The 26,587-nt window shown below is 45.3% G+C and overlaps 1 protein-coding gene across 1 annotated transcript in view; it reads right to left on the minus strand.

Annotated features, from left to right (window-relative positions):
• The window catches only part of PHAF1 (phagophore assembly factor 1), a 27,225-nt gene extending 1,642 nt beyond the window's left edge, over positions 1 to 25,583 (minus strand). The window contains exons 1-16 of the mRNA XM_070398594.1: positions 25,534 to 25,583; positions 25,298 to 25,418; positions 19,790 to 19,872; positions 15,144 to 15,227; positions 10,046 to 10,089; positions 8,649 to 8,728; positions 8,280 to 8,374; positions 7,766 to 7,863; positions 7,572 to 7,684; positions 4,940 to 5,073; positions 4,475 to 4,558; positions 2,685 to 2,767; positions 2,184 to 2,227; positions 1,607 to 1,650; positions 1,398 to 1,456; positions 523 to 595 (exon numbers count right to left, since the gene is read on the minus strand). Coding sequence (XP_070254695.1) covers positions 523 to 595; positions 1,398 to 1,456; positions 1,607 to 1,650; positions 2,184 to 2,227; positions 2,685 to 2,767; positions 4,475 to 4,558; positions 4,940 to 5,073; positions 7,572 to 7,684; positions 7,766 to 7,863; positions 8,280 to 8,374; positions 8,649 to 8,728; positions 10,046 to 10,089; positions 15,144 to 15,227; positions 19,790 to 19,872; positions 25,298 to 25,361 — 1,182 coding nt within the window. The 5' untranslated portion in view covers positions 25,362 to 25,418; positions 25,534 to 25,583. The remainder of the gene's footprint in view (positions 1 to 522; positions 596 to 1,397; positions 1,457 to 1,606; positions 1,651 to 2,183; positions 2,228 to 2,684; positions 2,768 to 4,474; positions 4,559 to 4,939; positions 5,074 to 7,571; positions 7,685 to 7,765; positions 7,864 to 8,279; positions 8,375 to 8,648; positions 8,729 to 10,045; positions 10,090 to 15,143; positions 15,228 to 19,789; positions 19,873 to 25,297; positions 25,419 to 25,533) is intronic.
• Positions 25,584 to 26,587: the final 1,004 nt, after the last annotated feature.

The raw sequence follows: 26,587 nt of genomic DNA on the forward strand, positions 1-26,587 counted from the left end.
GAGGTTGTGTGTACAACACAACTGCACAGGACTGGGCCAATCCCTCAACATCCATTATCTCATGTTAGGCATCATTTCTGCCCTAGCGTCTGCCTGAGCCTCATGGGATACATATACTCCACCACACCTATTTGTCCAGTTCTTCTGGAACTCTTCAGGGGCCTGCTGAAGGTTATGGCACCCAGAAGAGAAAACGGCAGCCCATTCTTCTCCCAAGCCAATGGGTCCCCTCTATAGCCATTTGAGTCCCTCTTGCCCTGTGGTTCCTTTCCCTGATGTGCTGGTTTTAGGTATTGGGATTCCCGTTACCTCTCATCTTATTATTGGCTTTAGCTTACCTGACCCTGAATTTCTCTAACATAATTTCTGAACCCTCACTGTTAAATTGGAGAGGCCAAGTTCTCAGCAGAGTTGTAGGGGAAGGATTAATCTGCCCAGCAGGGCCTTTAGGTCCTCCCTGATCTCTCTCAATGACTTGCCTCTCCCTGCCAGAACACCAACCTCTCAGTCCCCAGGGCTTACCTCAAAGATCATCCGCTGAAGACCAAAGCAGAATGTGGAGCCAAATGGGTTGGTGTTGTTTGGGGAGGAGGACCTGAGGCCGGGGAAGCCAGAATTAGAGGGGTAGGCCAAGGCCCGGCCAGCAGTCCCTTTTGGGATGGGGGCTATTAGCAAGTGGTCTATAAGTCTCACATAGGCCCTTGAGGTCTTGGAGGTAGCAATTGGCCTCAATAAGCCTAACATGGCACAAAAAGTTACTATGGAAGTGAACTGGGGTTGTGAGAAGTCAGGAGGCAGAGAGCCTCAGGCAGCATGACAACCAGGTACTGGGTTGGGCTGTGGACTACAGCTAGTAGCAGCTTTGATGGAAATGATAAGATCCTAGCCAAAACCGGTTTGGCTCAGTGGATAGAGTGTCGGCCTGCGGACTGAAAGGTCCCAGGTTCGATTCCGGTCAAGGGCATGTACCTTGGTTGTGGGCACATCCCCAGTAGGAGATGTGCAGGAGGCAGCTGATCGATGTTTCTCTCTCATCGACATTTCTAACTCTCTATCCCTCTCCCTTCCTCTCTGTAAAAAAACAATAAAATATATTAAAAAAAAAAAAAAAAGAAATGATAAGATCCTAGGGCAGCTGGTCATAACTGCCTCCCTTTCTGAATAACTAGGGGTGAAAAGGCTCCCCTATCTGGAGGTAGGTGGAGGAGGGGAGAAGCTATTCCTATTAGGCAACCTCTCTGGTATAGGAAAACACACAATAGTAGGCCTAGTATTAATGCACAGAGTTGGGGAAGGAAGTATGCACATGTTTATCATTTATTTCTAAGCAATATCCACTGCTAGGCTTCCTTAGGCCTTCTGACAGGGTGGCCAGAGATAATAACCCCCACACTCACCTGTGAAGGACAACAGGCTTCTCCACAGGGTGACCCAGGAGCTCCTGTATGTTGTCCCACTGCAAGAGGGATGGAGGCGGCAGGGGGTTAGAAGGGCCTGACCACACCTGTGACCAATGGCAGGCTCAGATAACACGGACCCCCGACTGCTAGCACGTACATGACCACCTCATTTTCAGGCTGCATCAGGCGGGAAAATAGGAGCTCACCTTGCTATAGGTTGTGCATGTTTCTGTCTGACCATCTGCATTTTCTGAAAAGAGAATACAGAGTGGTTGGCAGCTGGCCCAGCCCACCTGTGACCCCAGCCCTAGGCAGAATCCAGATCTGGCCACCGTTTGCACTGGGGCTGGAGTATGGAGGGAGGAGACACAGACTGTTTTATTCCTGAATGGAAGAAAATGGAGGGTTGAAGGGAGGTCAGTCAGGTGTGAGTTACACCAACCAGCAGTGGACAACAATCACAAGGCTGGACTGGGACCACTTGTATGATCATCTGTAGCTAAGAAAGTCTCCCTTCTAGAGACCAGCACTCCAGTTACGGGAAAAGACCTGGAAGGCCTCCACGAGACTACAGACCAACCACTGTAGCCTCTCCTAGCGCTCCGCCCCAAACAGAGAGCTTAGCCCAGAGGAGTCAAGGCTGTGGGCAGGATCAGGTGGGCCAAGCCAAGACTACATTAACCCACCTGCTACCATCCTCTCTACTTGGATCACTTGTCCCTTCTCATCATGAGTTACTGACCTCAAAAGCCTTTTCTTATCCCAAGGACACTCACTACTCACCTTTCTTTATGGCTATTGGGATCTTGAACTCACAACGGTGATAACTAAAAGAGAAAAGGAAGATGTGTAAAGGCTGGGCCCCCTGAGAGACCTAACCACCCCCACATCTTAACCTTGCACTCCAGGAAAAACAGAATTAAGCACAACTATCCTAAGCCCGGCACTGGGCCTGACTCAGAATTCACTGGGGGAGGCCAGCTTAGGGAATTAGAGTTCAACAGAAAAGGTGTAGCTCTGGGGTCTGAAGACTACCACCTTGGATGAGACACCAAGCTTTCTGAATTTATTTCCCTATTTGTAAACTGGGTACAGATGGAGAGATGTAAGTTATTAGACACTATACCAGGAACAGAATAAACACTCAGAAAATGTTCACGTCCCATTAACCAGCAAGAATTCAGGTGTAGATAAATTAGTGAACTCTAAAGCCATAATCTCTCTTTCCTGGGGATTGTTAGTCCAAAGCCCACTGCTCAGAGGGGCAGGTACAGGTATACTTACATATTGAAATTATAATGCCCAGGATAATTGGTGTGAAGGACAAACTTCTTCACTTTGTGAGTGTTCGCGTCAAAGAGGATGTCCTGTGATAGAAAACAAGATGCCTAAGTCAGGAGAGTTACCGAGGCAGGGCAGCAGCCTTTCCCAGGGCATGTCCAACTCAGAGACACCTATTCCACCATGGGGATGCCTGCAGGCAAGAGCTTTCTCCCAAGCAACAATACTGGGGACAGCTGAGGCCAAGCAGCCTTAACTGGACATTTTCAGTGAGGGGGGCACCCAACCGTCCATACGCCTCCCCATTCCAAATCTTGTGCCAGCAGTCCTGGCCAGCACAGGTGGCTACAGCTCCCACTGTTTGGGAACTCAAACAAATCAGACCTTTCCTGTCAAGCACTGGGATAAAAAATTAACTAAGCATAGATTTCAACTTAAAGGCCACTGAGAAGATTCAGGGGCCATCTAATTCAAGGAGCTCAAGGCACCTGGCTATTCTGAATGTCATGACCTGCCAGAGACTCTCTGGTTTCCATTAGGCCCTCTCTATGGGTGTCAGCAACCCCTGAAACTGAAGTTTCAGCCTCCTGCCAGGATTCAGACCTAGATTTGATGCTACCCATTGAGCACTTCCATCACATCTTTCCCAGCTTCACACCCTGCCAGCTGCTCAGGCCTGTAACCCCAAGGTTACCCCTGTCTCCACCCCTCCATCAATAGCTACACCAAGTCCTATCAGGGACAATACATTCTCTCCATCTTCCCTGCCACCTGTCATCACTGGCTCTAGAACTCAAAAAGCTCAGAACAGTGTCATGCCCTCTTGGCACCATCCTAGCCCCAACAGTTTATGATCCCACTGCTCTTCCACGAATCTTGGCTCCTGTTTGGTCTTTCCCACATAGGCAAACCCAATCTCTCTTTTCTCCTTCTCTGAGAAAAGAGAAGGAGAAAATCTACCCTTTCTTTGCTGTCCCAGAACCCCAGGCCCTTGAGAGCTCAGAGGTTAGAAGACCCAAGGTCCAGGTTAGCCCTGCCCTCTGAGATGTATTCTGATAGTGCAGTGTTTACACAATCATTTCTTTTCCTTTTTAAAAAATATATTTTATTGATTTTTTACAGAAAGGAAGGGAGAGGGATAGAGTCAGAAACATTGATGAGAGAGAAACATCGATCAGCTGCCTCCTGCTGGGGATGTGTCCGCAACCAAGGTACATGCCTTTGACCAGATCAAACCTGGGACCTTTTAGTCTGCAGGCCGATGCTCTATCCACTGAGCCAAACCGGTTAGGGCTACACAATCATTTCTTACATACAAAATCCATCTACCAGCTGGACTGTCAGCACTGATGGTGACCATCAGCTCCATTCAGCACCCGAGGTCCAGAGCATAGGGCTACAATGCCTCTGGGATGATCCCTTAAATACATAAACACACTCCCACTGTTTTTGAGACTTTTTAATCTCCCAGTTAATCTCCCAGTTTTGTGACTCCAGAAGAGGTTCCTATGCTCTACAAGAGGGAAGTTCCCAAAACATCTTAACCTGAATGATTCCCAGACTCCACCTGTGGAGCATGCTTCTGTCAGAGAACACATAACAGGGAACTCAGTGTCTCAGCAACCTTGGTGGCAGGAAAGTCTGACATATACAACAATAGTGGGCAAAGCCAGCTGGGGCTAGGTTCCCTGCTGCTAGGCACAGTTTCAGCTGTATATGTATACACAGATGTGCCAAGGTACACTGCCCATGCCCCCAGAAATTAAACACTTCTCTAAGGAATCATAACTTACCACTCCGAGAGTAAAGTAGTTAAAAAAGTAGTCATTGCACTTGGATGGAACTTGTTTATGGGGGGAAGGAGAATGAATTTTCATCTGTTGGGGAAAAAATAATGAATTAAAATCCACCCCCTTAATACAGTTCTTGGATTAAATGATTCTGTAAATTGTGTTTTTTTTCCTCTGACATTAAACTGTTGGGTAGGCAAGAGTCTAGGAGTCCCAGCTGCTGGTGCCAACCAACCCAGCCAGCTGTGGTTGACTATAAACTGGGCCCTGGTCTCCAAGGAAAGGCAGGACAATCTGACCAACAAGTGTCAGAAAAGAGCTTTCAATTTACTTCTCCATCTGCTTGAACAGAATAGGTTCTATGAGAAAATAGCAAAAAGTTTATATTTACTCAATATTAAGTTAATGATTTTAAAACATTAAGAGACCACTATCCCACTATTCACTTTATAAACACATTTCCCTCACCTTATCTTCTGATTTATAGAAGACTTTGTGTGGAGAACCAAGCATGCTAAGAACGTCTTGGCAAGAATCACCGAAATACACTGAACGTTCAAATACCCGCATCTTGGAATCTGCTAACAGGCCAGGTCCACAACCTGCAGAGAACAAGGGAGAGGTATAGTCAGTTCCAGGGTAGGGCCTGAGACCCTGCAGTCCAGGACCCTGGGGGCTCCAGAGAGGCCTCTGATTGCACACTGCATTATCAGGTTTGGCTGAGAGGCAAGACTGCATGCAAGCAGGTTACCAGGGCTTGAGATACTACCAGAGATCACTACCTTATCTAAATAATGCCAGAGACTCATTCAATTCCACAAAAATGACAGGGAGCTCTGGAAACACCACTCACTCACTCACCAAGTATTTACTATTGACCATTAAAGGCTAGGGGATACTTTGCTAGATATTGAGGAAACAATGGTGAGCAAAACAGGTGCCCATGTGGAGAGTTTATGGCGTGATAAAGATCCCAATCAGGTCAGCACACAACCGAGGGACAATAAATAGCTGCAGAGGTGCTATGAAGTATATAATAAAGTACTATTATTTCTTGCCACTTTGCAGGTCCTGACAAAATAAAGGGTACTTAATGCTAGGAGGTACTTCTCAATGGTAACACTCAACAAGAGACTTGGCCTAAAGATCACTCTATAAAATCCAAGAGCGAAGCACACATTAACTCACTCCCTAATCCACAAGCACCTGACACACACTAGTACTTCAAGAGAAAACCAAGAAAGTGGGACAATGGAAAAAAATCTTGATTTATCAAAAGTTTCTTCTTTGGGAAGAATATTTAACTCTAACTTTGTCTAATACATTTCAGAAATGGCTCCAATTAAACACACACATAGTTGGGGAATAGCAATAGATACACCATTAGTAACATTTCCCCCATTTTGTGGATGGGAAGACAAAGTATTTTTTTGGGGGGGAAAAAAAAAAGCCAAGAGTCTGAGGAGGACTGCAATTCCTGGTACCATAATAATCGCCAACATCACCTTACTCTGCACGGGGCTTTATGGTGACAAAACTCTTTTCATGGATAACAATCCATCTGTTACATACAGAAGACTTCAGGAATCCAAAATATGAAATACTAGGTGATGAGTTCTCCAATTAACCCGAGTCTTTATTCACAGCACATATACACTAAATGGCAAAATAAAACCTTGTTTAGGAAATCTGGAACCCACAAAAATGCTGTCAAGCTGGACTGTCTGCCCCAAGTCTCCAGGTACCAGATTCTTGTGATGCCCAGATGGGGCTACAGGGAAGGCACCCTTGACAGGTAAGCTTTCTTTTTCTGCCTGAAGCCTACCCAGGTGAAATTACCTTTAGTTTTAGGAGCTTTTTAGTTTCTGATTCCAAAGTAAGTCTTCCTATAAATTATTGAGGGGACCAAAACAGGTGAACTGATATTCCCTGTTAAAAGTATCACTGTAGGCCCTGGCGGGGTAGCTCAGTTGGTTAGTGTTGTCCCCAAATGCCAAGAATCAACCAGTGAATGCATGAATAAGTGAAACAACAAACTGATGTTTCTCTCTCCTCTCTAAAACAAATAAACAGGCAACAACAAAAAAAGCATCACTGTAGCCTAAGGAAACAGATGGGAGAAATAGGTCAGTTGAGACAAGCTACCCTTCCGCTTGCCAAATAAAACTTTCACTGAGTACTGGATTGGACAGTAACTCAATGAAGCCCTGAGATGTGACTGTTAGGGGTGTGCTGTACAGGGTGGCAGTCAGAATTAACTGAGCCACCCCCCACTCCCAAGAGGCTTCTCCCACTGTCACCTGGGATAACTGAGCCACCCTTGACTATCCTGCTGTTTCAAGCAGCAATCCTCTGGAGAAGACAGACCCTAAATCATTCAACTATGCTGCCACATCACAGTTCTTTCAACTCTCTCAAAAGCTATAGCTCAGGTGCAACATTCCTTTAAGTAGCTGTTATTCTGCCTTGGCTAGAAAATCACATTTTAAAAAATTTCTAACCTGGAGGCTGTGAATGTCTAATTTATTCAGGGCAATAGTTCAGTTTACATACCAGATTATTTTTTTTAATCTTTATTGTTGAAAGTATTATATATGTCCCCGTCCCTCCCCTTAACCCCTTCAAGCCCGCCCTCACACCCCTACATTTAAGATTCTTAACAGTTAAGAACCAATGCCCAGAGACTGATGCAAGATCCCAATTTATGAACAAATACTAGCTAGACTATGAGTTCTGTGAAGGTATAATCTCTATGTTGGCTTCCAGGATGTCTTGATGGAGGCAAGCTCCACACTAGAGATCCCTGTCCTACTAAGCCCCATCCAAGGTCCAATGTACCTGAGATTGGCCTGGCATAAGAAACCACAAAATCAGGCGTGGATCCTAGAGCGACCAACTACTAAAGGCAGCAACTCTTTTTGTTGTTGTTCAAAGCCAGCAAAATCTCAGCAGGGTGTGGCCAAACCACAATTCAACAAGTCCCTCCTGCCAGCCTTCTCTAAGAACTGGGCTTAAAGGGTGGAGAACAGACAACCCTGGAGCTCACAACATACAACATGGACACAAGAGGGAATCCACCACCCCAAAGCCAGTAACTGACCTGCAGCAAGTAGGCGAAGTCGTAAACCTGAGGGTCCAGTTCCATCTCGAAGAACGTCCACACTCTCAGCATACACATTGCCCAGGAAACAGCTCAGGGGCATCACGGGAGCCCTGGGGGCAGGCACAGAATAAGCACAGGCTTTGCCTTACCTACCAGGCCTTAGCATGAAGCTTGTGCTCCCTGACACATACTTGGTATCCTGAAGGCTGTTTCCACTGTAGATGTACATTCGTTTCACAGTTGCTCCGTGGGGTATCTGGAGAGAAGCTAGACCATGGGCAAAATTGGGCTGCAAACACAGAACAAACGTTTTACTAAGGGCACACTGCAGGCCAAGTGACTCAGACTCTAGCATTTCCCCAGCACTCCTGGTCTTTATGAACTGGCCAGATCAAAGTAGCACATACTAGTTAAAATCTGGCTCTTGGTCAATAAACTCACCCCAACCATACAAGTTCATCTTTAATTTTACTTTGTTTTTCTTCTCTTTCTTTCATCAGTGAGGAAATGCAGGAATGCCCCCTTTAATAAAATGTAAGCCTTAGGAAAAGCTATCATTTCATAACCCTAAGGATGAATGAAACATTTTGCTAAAAGCAATAGATAACTAGAGGATACCTATCTAGTCTGCCTGAAAAGCACTGTCTGCTGACGTAGGGCACCTGGGGACTGGGCAACAAATACTCGGGGAAAGGAAGGGCTAACCTCGTACTTGGGAGCCTCTGTCCACGAGTCTAACTGAAAAGAGAAAGACAGTCCTCTGAAGTTGAGGTGGAAGAGCTGCTCAGCAGAGTTGTACACTGTAGGAAAGAGAAGGAAATGGCATGGCTGAAGTTGCAAACACAAACCAGCCTGGCAGGGAGTAATGACTGGCAACACTTCCTTGTATCTCATTTCTGAACTGACCCACTAGGCTGAAAACAAGGGGGAGGAACTTTGCTTTACACTCAAGTACCAACCCCCATGTACTATAGGAACTGGGCTCCAGGAGGTTGTGGTGGGGATGGTACCACTTGCCAGATTTATCACGATGGGCTGCCAGAGAACCAGAGGAATCAAATGGACTTGGCTTACCTCCAGGATGGGTTGCACCGAAAGACTGGTCAATCTGCTCAATGGTGGGAGCTATGGCCTGAGAGTTAAAATGTACTCCACTGAAAAACAAAGATATTTTTTAATACCAGGCTTCCCAGGATGGGCTCACAGATCACTGGAGATGGTGGCTAGAAGAGTTATTCTTAAAACATAGGCGGGTGAATCTACAATTATATCAAAATAAAAGTTTAATTAGAGAACTTTAAAATAAGAGACAATTAAAGAGGTCAGGACAAGTCAATTCTCCAGAGGCTTATATACAGAATTGGTCCTCTAGGGCCTCCCAAGACATCTATTCAGAAGGAAATAAATCCAGTCTCAGCTCCAGGTATCCAAACTTGAAGAGTGGCCTCAGGAATAAACAGTGTTAATGTGTTTTCCCAGGATGCCTACTAGTAGTTGGCTTGAAAACTTTCTTAAAAAGGGATGAACATCTTAAAAAGATGTAGCCAAGCAAGGCAGCTAATTTTCTTAAAAGGCAGGTTAATTGGGTGATTCGGCAGATGGGTGGGGTTGGGATGGATCCCACCTGGGAGGTGGGCTTGGCAGTACAGGGGGGCTTAGGATTTCAGATGATGAGCATGAAGATAAGGCATTTATGACTTTCAGGAGAATGCTTAAAGGTTAAGAAAATTTTTTGGAAGATTAGTAGCATTTATAGAACACCTTTGTTAACCAGGCACTGTGCTATGTGCTTTATTTTCCAGTATTATCTCATGCAATCTTCCTAATCCAGCAGCCACATTACTGGTTTCATTTCTCTGATGAGGAAACAAGCTCAAAGAGGTCAAGTAACTTGCCCAAGGTCACAGAGATTAATAAAATTATGAAGCCATTACTCAAGCCCAGGACAGCCAGACCTTGGAAGCTTACTGAACAGAGCACTCTAGATGCTAGAATAGCACCTTGTCATAACGGGGGCCAAATATTTGTGCACCATACCGATTATCATCCTAAAAAGCAGATTTTGGTCCCTAAACAGTGGCCCTTTGGGCATTTTCTTTAGCATAGGTTTTGGAGTCAGACCTATCTGTACTGTCCCAATTCTATTGCTCATTAAAGCATAAAGAGGTGCCAAAAAGACAACGTGCAGAGGACAGCTGTGACCCAAGAAACAGTTATAATCACCTCTGAGCTGAGGTCCTGCTTTGCCAAGAGAAGTAAATAATTTGACATATATTCACAGCATGTTCTTAGTAAGGTTTCCTTTTCTCCTGGAAACTAAGCAAGCTTGAGAGCTGTCTGAGGAAATCATGGCACCAGGCTCTAATCCCAGAACTGCTGTGGATGGCATTCCTTTACTAATGTAATGGGTGTAGTACATAAAGCCCACTGTACCACGCCTGTGACATATACCAGCAAGGGAGAAAACTCACCAATATTTTAACTTTACTTTGGTCAAGTCATATACTTCAATCACCTAAAAAAAAAATTTTAAGAGTTGTTAATGCTCTGTAGTTGAAGAAGATTAAGAAGACATTTACAGAATAGCAAAGAAAAAATAATCTATCACTAGCTGAAATTCTCTGGAAGCACGGTACATTATCTTTAGTTCTCATTATTAAATTTGGAGGAAAAACCCATACCACACACAGCATTAACCTCTCCTTCCCCCTCTTCCAGTGGATTGAACAGATGTTTGTGGATGCTCTGGGTCAAGGTTCCTGTACCTAATCTACTGTTGTATCATAGAGAAGACTGCACATACCATCCCTTACAGGACAGTGAGACACTCCACAGAAACAAATACATGGGTTTGTTAAGGTTGTAACCTCAGAGCCCTGGCCAGTGTGGGTCAGTTGGTTGAGTGTCATCCATGCACTGAAAGGTTGCTGATTCAATTCCCAATCAGGGCACATAACCTCCCTTCCATTCTCTAAAAAAATTAATAAAAACATATTTTTCTTTAAAAAGGTTGTAACCTTGGATATGGAGCCTCCTTCCTTCCATTCTATACTTTGCTGCATAAAAAAACCCAAATCCATTTCAAAAATAGCTTCAAAATACTGTGTTTACAGAACAAAAAGATGAAGGGAGAGGTCTATCCTGCTAAAAAATAAGTCACAGTACATTAACTTAGGTCACAGTGGTCGGCAAACTCATTAGTCAACAGAGCCAAATATCAACAGTACAACGACTGAAATTTCTTTTGAGGGCCAAATTTTTAAACTTAAATTATATAGGTAGGTACATTGTTATTAACTTAATTAGGGTACTCCTAAGGCTTAGGAAGAGCCACACTCAAGGGGCCAAAGAGCTGCATGTGGCTCTCGAGCCACAGTTTGCCGACCACGGGCTTAGGACAACTGTGACAATATTCAGATATATCCTTAATGAAGGGCATCTGGCTAACCCTGGAGGACCTCAGAACCCTCGTGAATCTTCAGTGAGCTTGGCCTCAAAGGAAATGTCCAGAATTCAGGGCAGAGACAAAGGAAAAGTTACTGAACACACAGCCACTATTGGTACCAAGTAATAAGCACTATGAAGTCCTCTATGACAATGATGTTTAGGGCTTGGCAGCCAGCAGATAGCTGGCTGGGACCTCAGAACCATCCACCATTCTGCAACTGGGAGGTCTTGGGCCTCGTTTTATTTTTTTAAATATATTTTTATTGATTTCAGAGAGGAAGGGAGAGGAAGAGAGAGAGATAGAAACATCAATGATGAGAGAGAATCATTGATTGGCTGCCTCCTACACGCCCCACAATGGGGACTGAGCCAGACACTTGGGCATGTGCCCTGACCGGGAATCGAACCGTGACCTCCTGGTTCATAGGTTGACGCTCAGCCACTGAGCCAGCCAGCTGAACATTGGGCCTCATTTTAGAGGCTAAAAACAGAGCTGGTTCAATGTCTTTTTGCCCTGACAACCTGGGTTTGACTCTGGAAGGGGCATTAGGTATAGGAGCATCTGGCTTTGTTACAGAAACTGAGACATAATAGGCATTCACTCTTGGACAGACCTTGTCTGTAACTTCAGAGATCATAACACAGAATTTACAACTTAGTCATCTCTTAACTATAATGTGGCTATTTTGATCCTAACTGCTTCTAAGGATCACTTGCTCTGCTGGCCATCACAGCACTTCAATCAACCCTTTTCTACTCTACTTGTGTATGCTGTCCACTGGTCCCACTAAGTTAAGGCCCCTAAGGTCTGGCTTATTATTTTGCAAAGGGGAAGTACTCAACATGTCAGGTGAGTGGGAGTGCTATGAAGCTAGCTAAGGGCAACATGTAGCTCGAAAGCATGAAAAGAGATGCCAAGAGAGGTCATGCAAGGAAGGGAAGGGAAATAGCTATGATTCATAAGACACCTTCAGGAAGTGTCCCCTTCAGGAAGCCTGGGCATGGCAGTCTATCTTGCCAAATTGGTATGCCTTTTGACTGAGGCCAGAGCCCCATGTTATAGTAGAGCCCTGCTTATATAGTAGAGGCAGGCACTCTGCCTCTGATTACAACAGCTGGCAATGGCACCTCAAGGGCTTCCCACCACTCACCATGGGGGGGTAAGCCTCCAGAATGTTCCTCCTATGTCACTGTCACCCATCTGCTACACTCAGACCAACATTTGGAGGTGGTTCAACCCTGCCCGCCCAGTGAACCAGAGTTAATGACAGGGGGGCACTTGTGGCAAGGAACCCCGAGTGCTAACCATCTGGGAGTCCTTCATGTCACCAGGAGACTCTACCAGCAGATTTTAGTCTATGAAGTTAGCTGAGCCATAGGAACAAACAGCTGAGGAAGTCTAAAGTTCATGATTTTCTAGCCTCTGGGCTGGAAAAGTCCTTGATTTCACCAGAGAGAAACAGAGACATGACAGCAGCCAAAATAGGAAAGGAAAAGACAGGTGGCTGTAAAGGTTGTGACTTGGTGAAGCTCATTCCACAGAGCTCACTCATAGGCAGCTAGTGAGGGGACAGGGAAACTGCAGGAGACAACATAAGGGAGAGGTGGATTCTAAAGCCCTCGGATGGAAGGGCAGGCACATGGGTCAGATCAGACCTGATGCCAAGCAAGGACACCCGATTGATTGCTTCCTCAGTTTCCAGAGGCTCAGGCAGGTCCCTAGCCCCTCCTTCTTCATAATGACCACACAGAGGCAGAAGACTTTACCTCCTTACCCATCTAATGTACTTCCCATTCCTCACGTTCTGCATAATGTACTCACACTGTTTTCTTCAGCTTTTATCACTTTTATTTCCCATACCCAACAACAGAGCTTAAGCCACTGGTAATATAGGGTTAAAAACTTGTTCAGGCAAACCACTATCTTCTTCTCAGCTGTCTGACTAGTAAACTGCACCTCACAGGCTTATTAGGATTAAATTAGGAAATGCATGGGAAGCACTCAGCCCTGACCTTATATGTACTAAGTGCTCCCCAAAAATATATACACACTTTTAACAGCTGAAAATGAAATGTATTTTAATAAACACCCTATACATGATTTTGTCCTCACCACGCTGTGATTCTGTGATGGGCCGTCTAGCCACCCCCTTTTGTTGTCCACTTAGGTTACTTCCAGCTTTTCATTACTATGAAAAGCCCTGCTATAAATATCTGGCAACATTACCCTGCCCATAACCTTTTAAAGTTATGTTTCCTAAAGTGGATTTACCAAGTTAAAGGCAAATGACTCTTTGTAAAGGTGTTTCCAGATTAATTTTCCCCAATTTGCGATGAAGCCACACTGAAGGCCATCCTATCCCTTTTCCCAGTGTAAAACTTTGGGTCAGTGAGGACAGGACAACTAAGTCCACAAGGAGAGGCAAGGGAGATGTGGGGCTAACAATGGTGACATCAAACCCTGCTTTTGAAAAATCATTAATGAGGAATTCTCATTTCATGTAAACATTCTTTTTCCATATTCTATCTTATCTCCTCAGCAGCTCATCTGTGACAGTATGTCGAGAACTAGGAAGTATCTAAGTCTTTTGGAAAGACAACTCCATATCCTAACTAGGATGATGGCTTTGCATGCCACTGCCCAGAGCCACATTCAACCTTGTGACTCTGGTGCTTGAGTCTGATGTCACATGACTAACCTGTAAAGCCCAGGCATTTGTAAATAGTGTATTAAAAACATCCTGGACTGAAGCAGGTGTTAGTAAATTGCACCGGAGCACTAATTAAGACAACCCTGCACACCAGCAAGCTGTTTATTTACATTTCCTCAAACTTATTGAGCCTCAATCTCAGCATTTTAGGAAAAACTGCTCTAATTTTCATCTTCTAAGTCATGTTACTTGATCGAAGAATAAAGTAAAATAAGATATATAAACCTGACTAAAATCTTGTGGTCCTTGCCCTAACTGGTTTGGCTCAGTGGATAGAGCATCGACCTGCAGGTTCAAGGGTCCCAGGTTCGATTCCGGTCAGGGGCATGTACCTTGGTTGCGGGCACATCCCCAACAGGGAGTGTGCAGGAGGCAGCTGATCGATGTTTCTCTCTCATCGATGTTTCTAACTCTCTATCCCTCTCACTTCCTCTCTGTAAAAATCAATAAAATATATATAAAAAAAGAAAAATCTTGTGGTCCTATTCTGCCATTAAACCTCATTGTTAGTACCTTTTTTTTTTTAAGGTGGTCCTTTGTGACTTTTTTTTTTTTTTTTAAATATATTTTATTGATTTTTTTACAGAGAGGAAGGGAGAGAGATAGAGAGTTAGAAACATCGATGAGAGAGAAACATCGATCAGCTGCCTCCTGCACATCTCCTACTGGGGATGTGCCTGCAACCCAGGTACATGCCCTTGACCGGAATCGAACCCGGGACCCTCAGTCTGCAGGCCGACGCTCTATCCACTGAGCCAAACCGGTTTTGGCCTTTATGACTGTTTTTATTTCACTTAATTCTTTTGCATAATGTTTTTGAGATCCATCTATGTTGAGGTAGGAGTAAATTGTCCATTTTTTGTCATATTACACTTCACTACATGAACATAGTTCACTTTGCTCAGCCACTCACCCACTAACGAACACTGGGTTGTTTTTCATCTTGTGTCTATTATGCACAAAGCTGCTAGAATCATTTCTGCTTATGCTAAGAATATTTGTGTACAAGTTTTTTCCCCCTCTATTTTGTGGATGTTTTCATTTCTTGAATAGACACCCAGGATTGGAATTGCTGAGTTTTAGTACCTTTTTAAAGACTCAGGAGAATCTATGCCATATACTTAGCTCCTCTCATTTTCCTATTTAATATAAAAGCCCCCTCCCCATACCACATTCCCTAAATCCTCAATACTCTTTCCCTTTCACCTCCAGAGCCTAGGACTAGAGTCCTTCCCAGAATATTTCCACTACCAGACCCAGTTTCTCTTTTTAGGGAAACAGGCAAGGCTTCAGTCTCCTACCTCTTGGCGGTCTCTGAACCAAGGAAGTTTACTCCCACTTAGGAGTTTATGAATGCCTAAACATCTCATAACAGCACATATTAATCAGCCTGACATGAAACTTTAGTTACCTTAAGTCTCTGATTGAAAGCATCAAACAGTAGTTTGATCCCGTCCTGAGTCAGGTTAAGGATGAGGTCATGGCTTAGAGGAGACTACAAAATAAAAACACACACTCCAAACAATTAATTTACTTAGCAGCACCTACTGAAAGCATTACAATATATATGCAATACACAGGGAATATCTAAGTGCAGACTCCCTCCCCCAACTAACAAGGTTTGGAAGCCAGAAACAAACTATTGCATGAGTGCAGTGTGCTCTATTTCCAGCCTACAGCTGCTACTTTATAATATCGGCTGAAAAGAGCATCTCTTTCCCAAGGCCTATATTATTATAGGTTTGGAGTAATAATACTTGGGGAAAAGGGCTAAAATTATGTGAGTATAGAGGCCACTTTCTTTTGAGGGTCCAGGGTACAAATCTGTAGCATGGGTTTACTGCTGTCAGAGAACAGTTGATGAGGAATGCAGACTACGTGAAAAAGCCTCATGAGGACCCAAATTCAGCAGGTAATGTCCAATGCATTCTGGCTGAACCTATATCCATTCACTCCCAGGCTGTACCATCCACAGGGAACACTTTTTATTTTTGACTGTTTTAGGCCATATTCCAGGACAAATAAGTACTTTGTGATCTGATGATGTATGAGATGACACTCTTCCTCTTTCCTCCCCTCCCCCCACCATCTCATATCACATGTGCTTCTTTCTGAAAGGCCCAAGTCTAAGATCTAAGGAGTCATATTTCTACATTTGCCCCTTCTGAGTCCTGGGGGGAGGGGAGTAGCAGCACAGAATACTGGACAAAGCTGGCCTTGAGTCCAGGTGAGCTGGTGACCTTACGTGACTCTCAGAACTTCTCTGAGCTCTAGTTTCATAGGTAGTGGGTCAGAAAGCACTAAGCACAGCACACTGCACGCTTTCCTCATGCATGCCCCACCTCCTGCTTCTAGTCCAATGCAATCAATTCAAGGACTCAACACGTGAAGACTCACCATAGCCCTAACCAGGTTGCCCAGCAGAAAAAAAACAGGACCGTCCAAAACTCTGCCCTTTCTTAAAACTGGCACACAGTTCTCAAAAGGATTTAGAGAAGTTTCTTTATAAAGCGTCTCAAAGCAGGCAGTGAATGACAGAAGAGTGGCTGTCAGCTCTAACTGGTTTGCCTCAGGGGATAGAGCATCAGCCTTCAGACCGAAAGGTCCCAGGTTCGATTCCAGTCAAGGGCATGTACCTTGGGTGCGGGCACATCCCTCTCCCTTCCTCTCTATAAAAAATCAATAAAATATATTAAAAAAAAAAAAGAGTGGCTGTCAGAGAAAGACTGTGCCACTCACTGCTGGTGTAGGTCTCAGTAGAAAAATTCTCTCCAAAGAGCCTTCTGTGATTAGCACAGACTGCTCCCCTAAACCCCATTGACCTTTACAAAGTAGAGGCCGTGGTGGCACCATCATGCCTGGCAAACATTAGAAGAATGCTTGCTGTATGAATGCCTAAACAATTAGGTCTCAAGCAAGACAAGATAATGGACTATGAACCCTGACCTTATTCTGAACCCAGAACACACAGTTCCATTTCTGAGAGGGTCAGCCCATAGGGGAAAGCAGGATGAAGCAACATTTTAGCATCTTTCAAGATCCATGATTAGAGGAAGAATGCTGGGAGGATCTGGATTTTCTTACACTCTCCCAAGAACTGATCATTTTCTTCCTGGCATTATTACAATGCAGGATATAACTAAGCAAAATAAATAAAAATTAAAAAAGAATTTTTTGTACAACTGAGCAATTTTTAAAAGGAAGCAAATAAATCATCTTCACAATGTTTTATTAGTACCTTTTATCTCCAGAACAAAAATACACACATACTAACTATGTGGTGCTTAGGCACTATGCAGTCCTCCATATGAAACAGTTCAGTAAAGCTGTCTGTTGCAAGTCGTTAACATCCTCTCCCTCTAAGAAAAATGGGGCTACTTGATATGCGCATTAAATTTCCAAGGTGTGATTTGCTGGAGACAAACAAGATAGTTTTGAAAGGTTTAACAGGTCAAACTATTCTCTGCACTTCATGGGAAACAAGGACACAAATGGGAAAGGAATGGAAGGAGGGCAGAAGAGGAAAGGACCACATGTAAGAAGCACTATATCAGAGCTCTGAGAGACCATCTCCTCTTGATCCGCATCAAAAGATTATTCTATAAGGAAACTATATCCACTTCACAGGAGAACCAGACTAATTATTAAACCCATGTTTTCTAACTGATTCCAGTTGGTTAGACAATATTGGGGAAAATTAGTTTAATGCTAAAACTACTATTTGTACTTCAAAACTGGACGACTAACAACAAAGTCAGTGATATAAGAAATAAAACATGCCCGGCTGTTGTGGCTCAGTGGTTGAGCCTCAACCTATGAACCAGGGGGTCATGGTTTGATTCCCGGTCAGGGCATATGCCCAGGTTGCGGGCTTGATCCCCAGTGGGAGGCATGCAGGATGCAGCCAATCGATGATTCTTTCTCATCATTTATGTTTCTCTCTCTAACCTTCCTCTCTGAAATAATAAAAAAATATTTGAATAAAAAGAAAGCCTATTTTCAAATGCATCTAATCTTGGGGTGCCCAAATCTGATTAAACTAAATCTGGAAATTACTTATAAGTTCAAGAAGCAAGCCAATTTTATTTTTTCCTAAATATATTTTTATTGATTTCAGAGAGGAAGGGGGAAGGAAGAAAGAGAGAGAGAGAGAGAGAGAGAGAGAGAGAGAGAGATCAATGATGAGAATCATTGATTGGCTGCCTCCTGCACAACCCTCACTGGGGACGGAGCTCGCAACCCAGGCCTGCACCCTTGACCGGAATCGAACCCGGGACCCATCAGTCTCCAGGCTGACACTGTATCCACTGAGTCAAACCAGCTAGGGCAAGCCAATTTTCTTAAGCTGCTTCCCATTTTGATGCCTGCTACTTACAATTCCCTCTGGGTCTAACACTGAAAGTCAGACTAGGTTATGAATGACCTGTAACAAAGAGGAAAAGCTACTATTCTTCACTTTATACCCACTTCTAATCCTTCATGCCAAAAATAATCTGTCACTTGCTTTAGGATCTGAAACTAATTGAAATAAAATGCAACTAAAATAATCAAATTGGTACTTAAATGGCCTCAGAAAAGCCACTTGAGGACAAGCCTGCAGCCTGTATAGGAGCAAAACTATTCCCTGAGGTTTGTGACACAAACAGCACCAAAAGGTTGTTGCACATGGTCTGTCATAGAAGAATCACAGACTTCAAAGAAGTTAGTGGAGCCCTGGCTGGTTTGGCTCAGTGGATAGAGCGTTGGCCTGTGAACTGAAAGGTCCCAGGTTCGATTCCGGTCAAGGGCACATGCCCGGATTGTGGGCTCGATCCCCAGTGTGGGGCGTGCAGGAGGCAGCCAATCAATGATTCTCTCTCATCATTGACGTTTCTATTTCTCTCTTCCTTTCCCTTCCTCTCTGAAATCAATAAAGAAATATATATATATTTTAAAAAGTCAGTGGAAGGGAAATTGCATTTTTAGAGAGATGGAAAAATCCTATTTCTAAAGGACTATGAAAAATAGCTTCTAACTTTACATACTTAAAAAATCAAATATTATTTAAAAAATTCTGATGTTCAGAAAGTTCTTCTCTGGTGCTAACCTAAAGTATACTCTTACTGGAAACTAAAAAAAGTGTGTGTTTTAAAAAAATATATTTTTATTGATTTCAGAGAGGAAGTAAGGGAGAGAGATAGAAACTTCCTATCCTATATAATAAAAGGCTAATACGCAAATCGACTGAGTGGCGGAACAACCGGTCGCTATGATGCGCACTGACCACCAGGGGGCAAACGCTCAATGCAGGAGCTGCCCCTTGGTGGTCAGTGTGCCCTCACAGGGGGAGCACCGCTCAGCCAGAAGCCAGGCTCACGGCTGGTAAGCACAGTGGCGGTGGGAGGAGCCTCTCCCGCCTCAACAGCAGCACTAAGGATGTCCGACAGCAGGCTTCAGAGACAAACCCCCCTCCTCGCAACAATTTTTGTGAACTGGGCCTCTAGTCAATGATAAGAAAAAAATCAGTGATCGGCTGCTTCCTGCACATACCACACTGGAGATCAAGCCCACAACCCACGCATGTGCCCTGACCAGGAATGCAACTATGACCTCCTGGTTCATAGGACAAGGCGCAACCACTGAGCCATGCCAGCTGGGCTAAAAAGGTCTTTGTAGGTACATGCAACATTCTACAAGGGTTAATTCCTGGCACAATTGACCAACATTTAATAGAGACTACCATATTGTCCAAGAAATAATGAATGGAAAGCAAGACCAGATAGTCCAAGGTGACCTCCCACTAAAAGTCCGTGTCAGGGACGGATGGTCACACACACACACACACACACACACACGTTCAGTTATTACAGATCCTCAAAACCTGGCAGCAACAGGTTATCAAGACCAAAAGTTTTAGAATTAAAAAAAAAATGCTTGATAACTGGCTAGTGCTGAAGAGTCTCCTATTCAAATACACTGACCCAACAATCCCTGCCAGTCAGCCCCTCCCCCAAATCACCAACCTCTGGGGATGACTCACTGACTAGGGATGCTATTTCAGTAAACAAATCAGCTCACCTGTTCACTGTAGAGAACCTGGACATTTTTGATGATGCGACAGTGCTTCTGAAGAATGGCTACTGCCTGAGCCAGAGGCATTCCTGAAATAAAGCAAGGACACCTGTGTGGGTTACGTGGGTTGTCCATTTACGAACATCTACCACTGTGCTAGGTATTGGTGCCTGCAGTCAAGTTTGCAGTGGGTGTCACTAAGGTTTACAGAAACAAGACTAAGTTCAAAGTTCAATAAGCAGTAAGAGCTAGAATAAAGTTAGCAGCAAGCACTAAGGCAGTGGTCGGCAAACTGCGGCTCGTGAGCCACATGCGGCTCTTTGGCCCCTTGAGTGTGGCCACCAAGTTTCAATCGCACTGTATGTGCATGCCCGCACGTGGTATTTTGTGGAAGAGCCACACTCAAGGGGCTGCAGTTTGTCGACCACTGCACTAAGGGAATAGTTGGATTGTATAAGGGAAGGGAGTTAATATACAAATGGGAACTTTTGTGTTGATCCCAAGCAAAGAGCTTTGAGAAGACAAAGTCAGCATGAACCAAAAGAGTGAGAAAGCACTGACTGTGTGACTCTGGAGAATGAGGCCTGGTTCTCACTGTGCCATGGACTATGTATACCCTAGGAAAGTTCCTTCCTCACACACCTACCAGAATCAACTTATTTTACTAAGGATTTTTATCCTTATTTATCTAATCACAAATATCTTCTAAATTAACACTTGATTTGTGAGCTGATGGCCCATTATAAATAGACTTATATTTGCTCCCGTTTAAAAAATCCCAATCCCAATGGCCTCTCAAAAGTTCAGGGACTCACAGGGAACACCAAAAAGTATGTTTTCAAACAAAAAGACACATTATATTTCAAACAAGACACATACAGAGAGGCAATTTAAAACAAAGTCCCAGACAATCCAAAAACAAAGACATAGCTTTATAAGCACAAGGACAGTATGTGTTTTATTCAACTCCCTGAAATCTGGCTTCTCTTCTGTATTCTGACCTCTACATCTACCCAGTCATTCAAACCAGAACCTCTAGATGCCTCATCCTTCCCCATCTTTCAAAATCTAGTCTCTAAACTTTCTTCCTAAACCCATCCATAACACACTTTATTCCAGGTATCCTCTTTTCCAGTGAACCCAGAGACTCCTTGATAGTGTCCCAGGCAGCTACTACCAAAGAGAATTGGGAATCTAGGGAACCTATTTCTTCTTCCAGCAGTACATAGTGCTCTAATTATAATATCAAATTGCTTATAGTTCCTTACATACCATCTATCTTTCCCATTGTTTTTTTAACATATTGTTATTGACTTTAGAGAGGAAGGTAGAGAGAGGTAGAAATATCAATGATGACAGAGAATCAATCGGCTGCCTCCTGCACACCCCCTACTGAGGATAGAGCCCACAGTCCTGGATGTGCCCTGACCAGAATCGAAATGTACGACCTCCTGGTTCATAGGTTGATGCTCAACCACTGAGACACACCAGTCGGGCCCACTGTTTTGTTTTAACTTGGTTGGAAGATTTATATGTATGGACAGTTTGGATAAGAAATCTGGCAGTAGCCTTCTAATAGAGTCTTCCTGATGTTAGCTGCTCCAGGAATAGTACTGGCTCCTGTAGTGTTTTTTTAAAATATATTTTTATTGATTTCAGAGAGGAAGGGAGGGAGAAAGAGATAGAAACATCCTATATAATAAAAGGCTAATATGCAAATTAACCAAATGTCAGAACAACCAGTTGCCATGACATGCACTGACCACCAGAGGGCAGATGCTGAATGTAGGAGCTGCCCCCTGGTGGTCAGTGCTGGGAGCCTCTCCTGCCTCCATGAGGAGTGGGCCTAAGCTGGCAGTGGGACATCCCCCGAGGGCTCTAGGACTGCGAGAGGGCGCAGGCCAGGCTGAGGGACCCCCCCCAAGTGCACAAATTTCGTGCACTAGGCCTCTAGTCAATGATAAGAGAGAATCATTGATCAGCTGTCTCCTGCATGCCCAACACTGGGGATCGAGCCGGCAACCCGGGCATGTGCCCTGACCGGGAATCCAACTGTGACCTCCTGGTTCCTAGGTCAATGCTCAACCCCTGAGCCATGCCTGCCGGGCTCTTGTAGGTTTTTGACAGGAAGCCTTCCTCCCGAACTCCGCAGATCAAGTTTCTTCTCTCCTTCCATAGCACCCTACACAACTTCTACCCCATTACAATAAAACACACTATTTCTGTCAAGTTCCTTCCCACTAGACCAGTGGTTCTCAACCTTCCTAATGCCACAACCCTTTAATACAGTTCCTCATGTTGTGGTGACCCCCAATTTCATTGTTACAAAGTGAACATAATTAAAGCATAGTAATTAATCACAAAAACATGTAATTATATATGTATTTTCCGATAGTCTTAGGTGACCCCTGTGAAAGGGTCACGACCCACAGGTTGAGAACCACTGCACTAGACTAATCTTATTCAATTTTCAATGTCTGTAAGCGGAGTCCAGAGGTACATGCTGCCTTCAACAAAGTGAGTGTTCAGTCCCTCTGGAACAAGATAAGCTCAGAGAAGGCTATTCTCTAGTGACCCTTAAACCTACCCTCTTTGGGCATTTTCAACACTTATTTATTTATTTAAAAAAATTTAAATTACTGATTTGAGAGAAAGGAAGAAGAGAGAGAGAGAGAAAGAGAGAGATTGATACTGATTTGTTGTTCCACTTATTTATGTGCCCTAACCAGAGACCCAGCCAGCAATTTTGTCTTATGGGGACGACACTCTAACCAACTGAGCTACTCGGCGAGGGCTGCAACACAAATTTAAAAAATAAATTCAGACATGCCTCCACACCAATGCATTCTGCGAATGTCATTGAAAAACATCTCAAATTTGCACTGCCTTTAGTCCACCACTGATCAAGCCATCAGTGGCATTCTCAGAGATTCCTCTTGGCCTAGGTTTTCCTGTCCCTGTGTTGCTGGCATTTCTCTAATCTTCCAACATCAAACAAAGGCCAGGAAAGCAGCCAAGAAGTTGGATGCAGCTCCCCATTATGATGCCAGGCAGATAATGGCAAGGTCTAGATACATTTGCATTAGCACAGATTCCAAAAAGAAACCTAGAAACAAAACTGATCCTATCCTCAGAAGGGTAGAGCAGTGGGAGCAAAAAATCTGTCCCCTACTTTTTATCATCTCTTACCTTTCTGAGCCTCAGCTGTCAAATGGAGATTACCTTTCAAGGCTGTGGTGACTTGAATTAAGCACTGCCTGGTTCTCTAGCCTAGGAATGTAATTCAGCCCCAATTGCAGTTTTGACGTGTGAGGGCTGGGGAGAGGACTAACTTTTATTTTAGTCTGGAGAAGTTAAATGACCACCATCTCTAAGGCAGACAGGATTTTAAAGTGACTTTTAAGACCCACAAAGAAAACATCAAGGCTCAGGCCCCCTTTATGAACTTTTCCCCAAAGTTCAATTCTAGACCCATGTACAGAAATGGTCTTTTCACTGTTTCTGGTTGCTAGAAAGTTTGAAAGAACAGCCCAAACCCTTGACCCCTGAAAACTGGAAGTTAGAAGTGGGCCCTAGCTGGATTGGCTCAGTGGATAGAGCGTCAGCCTGCAGACTTAAAGGTCTAGGGTTCGATTCCGGTCAAGGATACAAGCTGGGGTTGCAGGCTTGATTCCCAGTAGGGGGCCTGCAGGAGGCAGCCGATCAATTCTGTCTCATCATTGATGTTTCTATCTCTTTCTCCCTCTCCCCTCCTCTCTGAAAGCAATAAAAATATATTTTAAAAAAAGTGGGAGTTCCGGTATCAAAACAACAGTTGACAGCCCTAACCGGTTTGGCTCAGTGGATGGAGTGTTGGCCTGAGGGCTGAAGGGTCCCTGGTTCGATTCTGGTCAAGGGTATGTACCTTGGTTGCGGGCACATCCCCAGTGTGGGGTGTGCAGGAGGCAGCTGATCGATGTTTCTAACTCTCTATCCCTCTCCCTTCCTCTCTATAAAAAGTCAATAAAAATATATTTTAAAAAACAACAAAAAAACAGTTGACAAAAAAAGTCTTGTTCTCCCACCTAGTTTTTTGAAAATCCTGCTCTCAACTAACATCCTAATCATTACTTTTGGCCAAGACCCTGTACCACAGAGATCCACAACTTAGTCGTAGCATCAAGCACAATCTGAAGCCATGGTGGTGGTTCTCGCTCCGTCCTGTTAAATCCTGGTGTGAGCAGAAGCTGTGGGTGGAGAGGTTAATTCCCTAACTAGAAGCCAAACTGCACCAGCATGATGAATGTGTCTGGAGGCAAAGATATCACTAGCCTCCCAAAATCCAGCTCTGGTTGCTTCACAAGAGGCTGGGGTGTTCCATACCAGCGAAAATTTTGGGCAGAACTCTGCGGGAGTGGCGTTAGTTATGAGAGAAGTTGAGGAGGGCCTCTCGATAAAACTGGCTCCCACAGTCCAGAGGAGGTTTATCGTTCAACTGGGCACCAGCAGGGCCCTACCAGTGTCTCCTGTGCCCTGTCTGTCTCCATAGACGTGAGTCTTCCAGATTCCAGGATAAGTTATAGCCCAACAGAGCAGCTGACTCAGTCCAGTCGCTCAAATTAGTGTGACAAAAGTTCAGGCCCAAGCACAAACAAACAGCACCAGCACCTGCTCCCCGCCCCCTTTTCCTAGTGCTGGAACATCAAAGTAAACACACACTGGCGTTACTGAACGCAAATATTTGTACACATAAAGGTAGTGGGGATGAGGAAAACCGGGCCAAAAAACAAAAAACAAAAACACACCCAAAATACCAAAACGACCTAATTGAACGTTCTACAAACTAAATGTTACTTTTCCTGAACTCCTATTTCATTCTCAGCTAAGGTCTGGGTTTACGATTACCTCACCACATCGACCACAATTAAAAACGAGAAGGGAACAAGTCAGAAAGTTCCTTTAACACACAGACTCTCCTCAACCAGCTCCCTTCACCAGATCCCCAACGCCAGAGTAAGGGATGGGGCGGGGGGTGGGAGGCGCAGGGTTTCCCCTTCCGAAGTGGCAACTCACAGCCCAGAAAAGCAAAGGGAGACCCCCTGTTGCGGCGTTTCAGAGTGTCAGTCACTTCTCAACTATTTCATCAGTAAATAGCGACTAGGAATAACAACAGTGTCGACCCTTCGACCCCAAGAAGGCCGTCTAGAGATCATTACGCACCACAAAGCAGAGCTAGTCCTCAAGTGTTTGGGGCGTGTCAGTCACTGTTGTTATTATTATTACTACCGTACCAGTCCCGGGAGGGGCCGGGTGAAGGCCTGAGGCGAGGGCGTCTGGGCCCAGCCGAGCCAAAGACGGGCGGGTCGGGCCGGTTGGAGCGGGTATCTAGTGCCTGGAGCCCCAAAAGCCAATAGGACGGAAGAGGCGACAAGCCGCGGGCACTGGGGAGTCAGGGGCAGAGGCCAGAGGCGGGAAGGGCCCGGAGGGAAGTAAGAACCAGAGAACAGGGTTCTGAGGGAGGACCCCCACACTTACCCAGGGTGAATTCCCATTGCTCGTTCCCCAGAGAGCGCTCAGGCACCACCTCCAGATCCAGCATTGGTTCGGCTCGCCGGGCCGGGGCGGCCTCCCTGCGGCAGCGCAGACGGGACCGGAGCTGAGGACAAAGCAGCAGCTAATAACCCGTCGTCCCTGCCGTCCCTCGGCGGCCCTGCTCCCCAATTCCTCCCCGGTCGCCGGCGACACCGGCCCAACACCGCACCGCACCTCACCTCACCAGCAGCAGCCGCGGTAGTAGGGGCAGCGGCAACAGCGGCAGCGTCTGCCGTAAAAGTGGCGTGCTGGGCCGTAAAGTGAGGCGAGGGCGGGGTCCCATCGCAGGGGAGGGGCCTAAGGCGGAGTCGCGCACGCGCAAACTCCAGATTAGCGCCTGGGACGGGTGGAGGCCTGGCAGTACCATCTGGAAGGGCTGGGACGAAGAGCCCCATATTCCGTGAACCCCCACATCTGCGCACCGCGCCGCACACGTTTCACACGTCTAAACAAGGATGTGTACGCCACGCAACACATACATGTGACATGGTTATACAGTCCCCATCTGCTATCTACACGCGCGTCCGACTCCCATTCAATGGAAGCAAGAAGCGAGTTCCGAGGGTGCACAGTCTGCGGCCCAGCAGGGAGGGAGGATGCGGAGTCGCGGGGCCCGGGGCCCGCGAGCACCCTCCCACCTCTGTTTGGGGCTGAGACTGACGCCGACTGCAGCTGCCTCTAGTTTCCAGGAATGACTCCTTCCCCACCCAGCTGCTCAGGGGCTGAGGTGGAACTCAAAGCGAGTGAGGAATGTGCTCAAGTTCCAGTGTAGGTGTGTGTGTGTGTGTGTGTGTGTGTGTGTGTGTGTGTGTGTGTGAGTCCGGCCTCCGGGGTGACCACATCCAGAGGTGAGCAGTTCCTCTCCCAACAGCCACCCTCCCGCCTCCACCCCAGTCCCATACCCCACCGGAGGTCGCAGGCTACAGCTCAGACTTGAGCTAGAGCTAGCTTTGCTGCCAACACTGTGTGCTCTAGACCAAACCTCTGGTGCTCTTTGTGCCTCAGTTTCTCCATCTACAAGTCGAGTGAGAGGCTTCTCATACCTGTTCATCCTGAGCTATTGGCTGGTGCCCAGAGGCACTCTAAAACTAAAAGGCAATCAGGTCTCTTCTGGAGGCAGGCCTTTATGGAAGCAACTCTCACGGACCAATCTGAGAGGAAAGCTTATACAGTACATCACTTTACAGGTGAAAAAAGGAGGCCCAGAAAAGTTAAAGAGATCTTGTGGTCCTA

This window comes from Myotis yumanensis, unplaced genomic scaffold (genome assembly GCF_028538775.1).
Source record: "Myotis yumanensis isolate MYYU_CA2020_CCGP unplaced genomic scaffold, mMyoYum1.0.hap1 SCAF_18, whole genome shotgun sequence".
NCBI lineage: Eukaryota > Metazoa > Chordata > Mammalia > Chiroptera > Vespertilionidae > Myotis > Myotis yumanensis.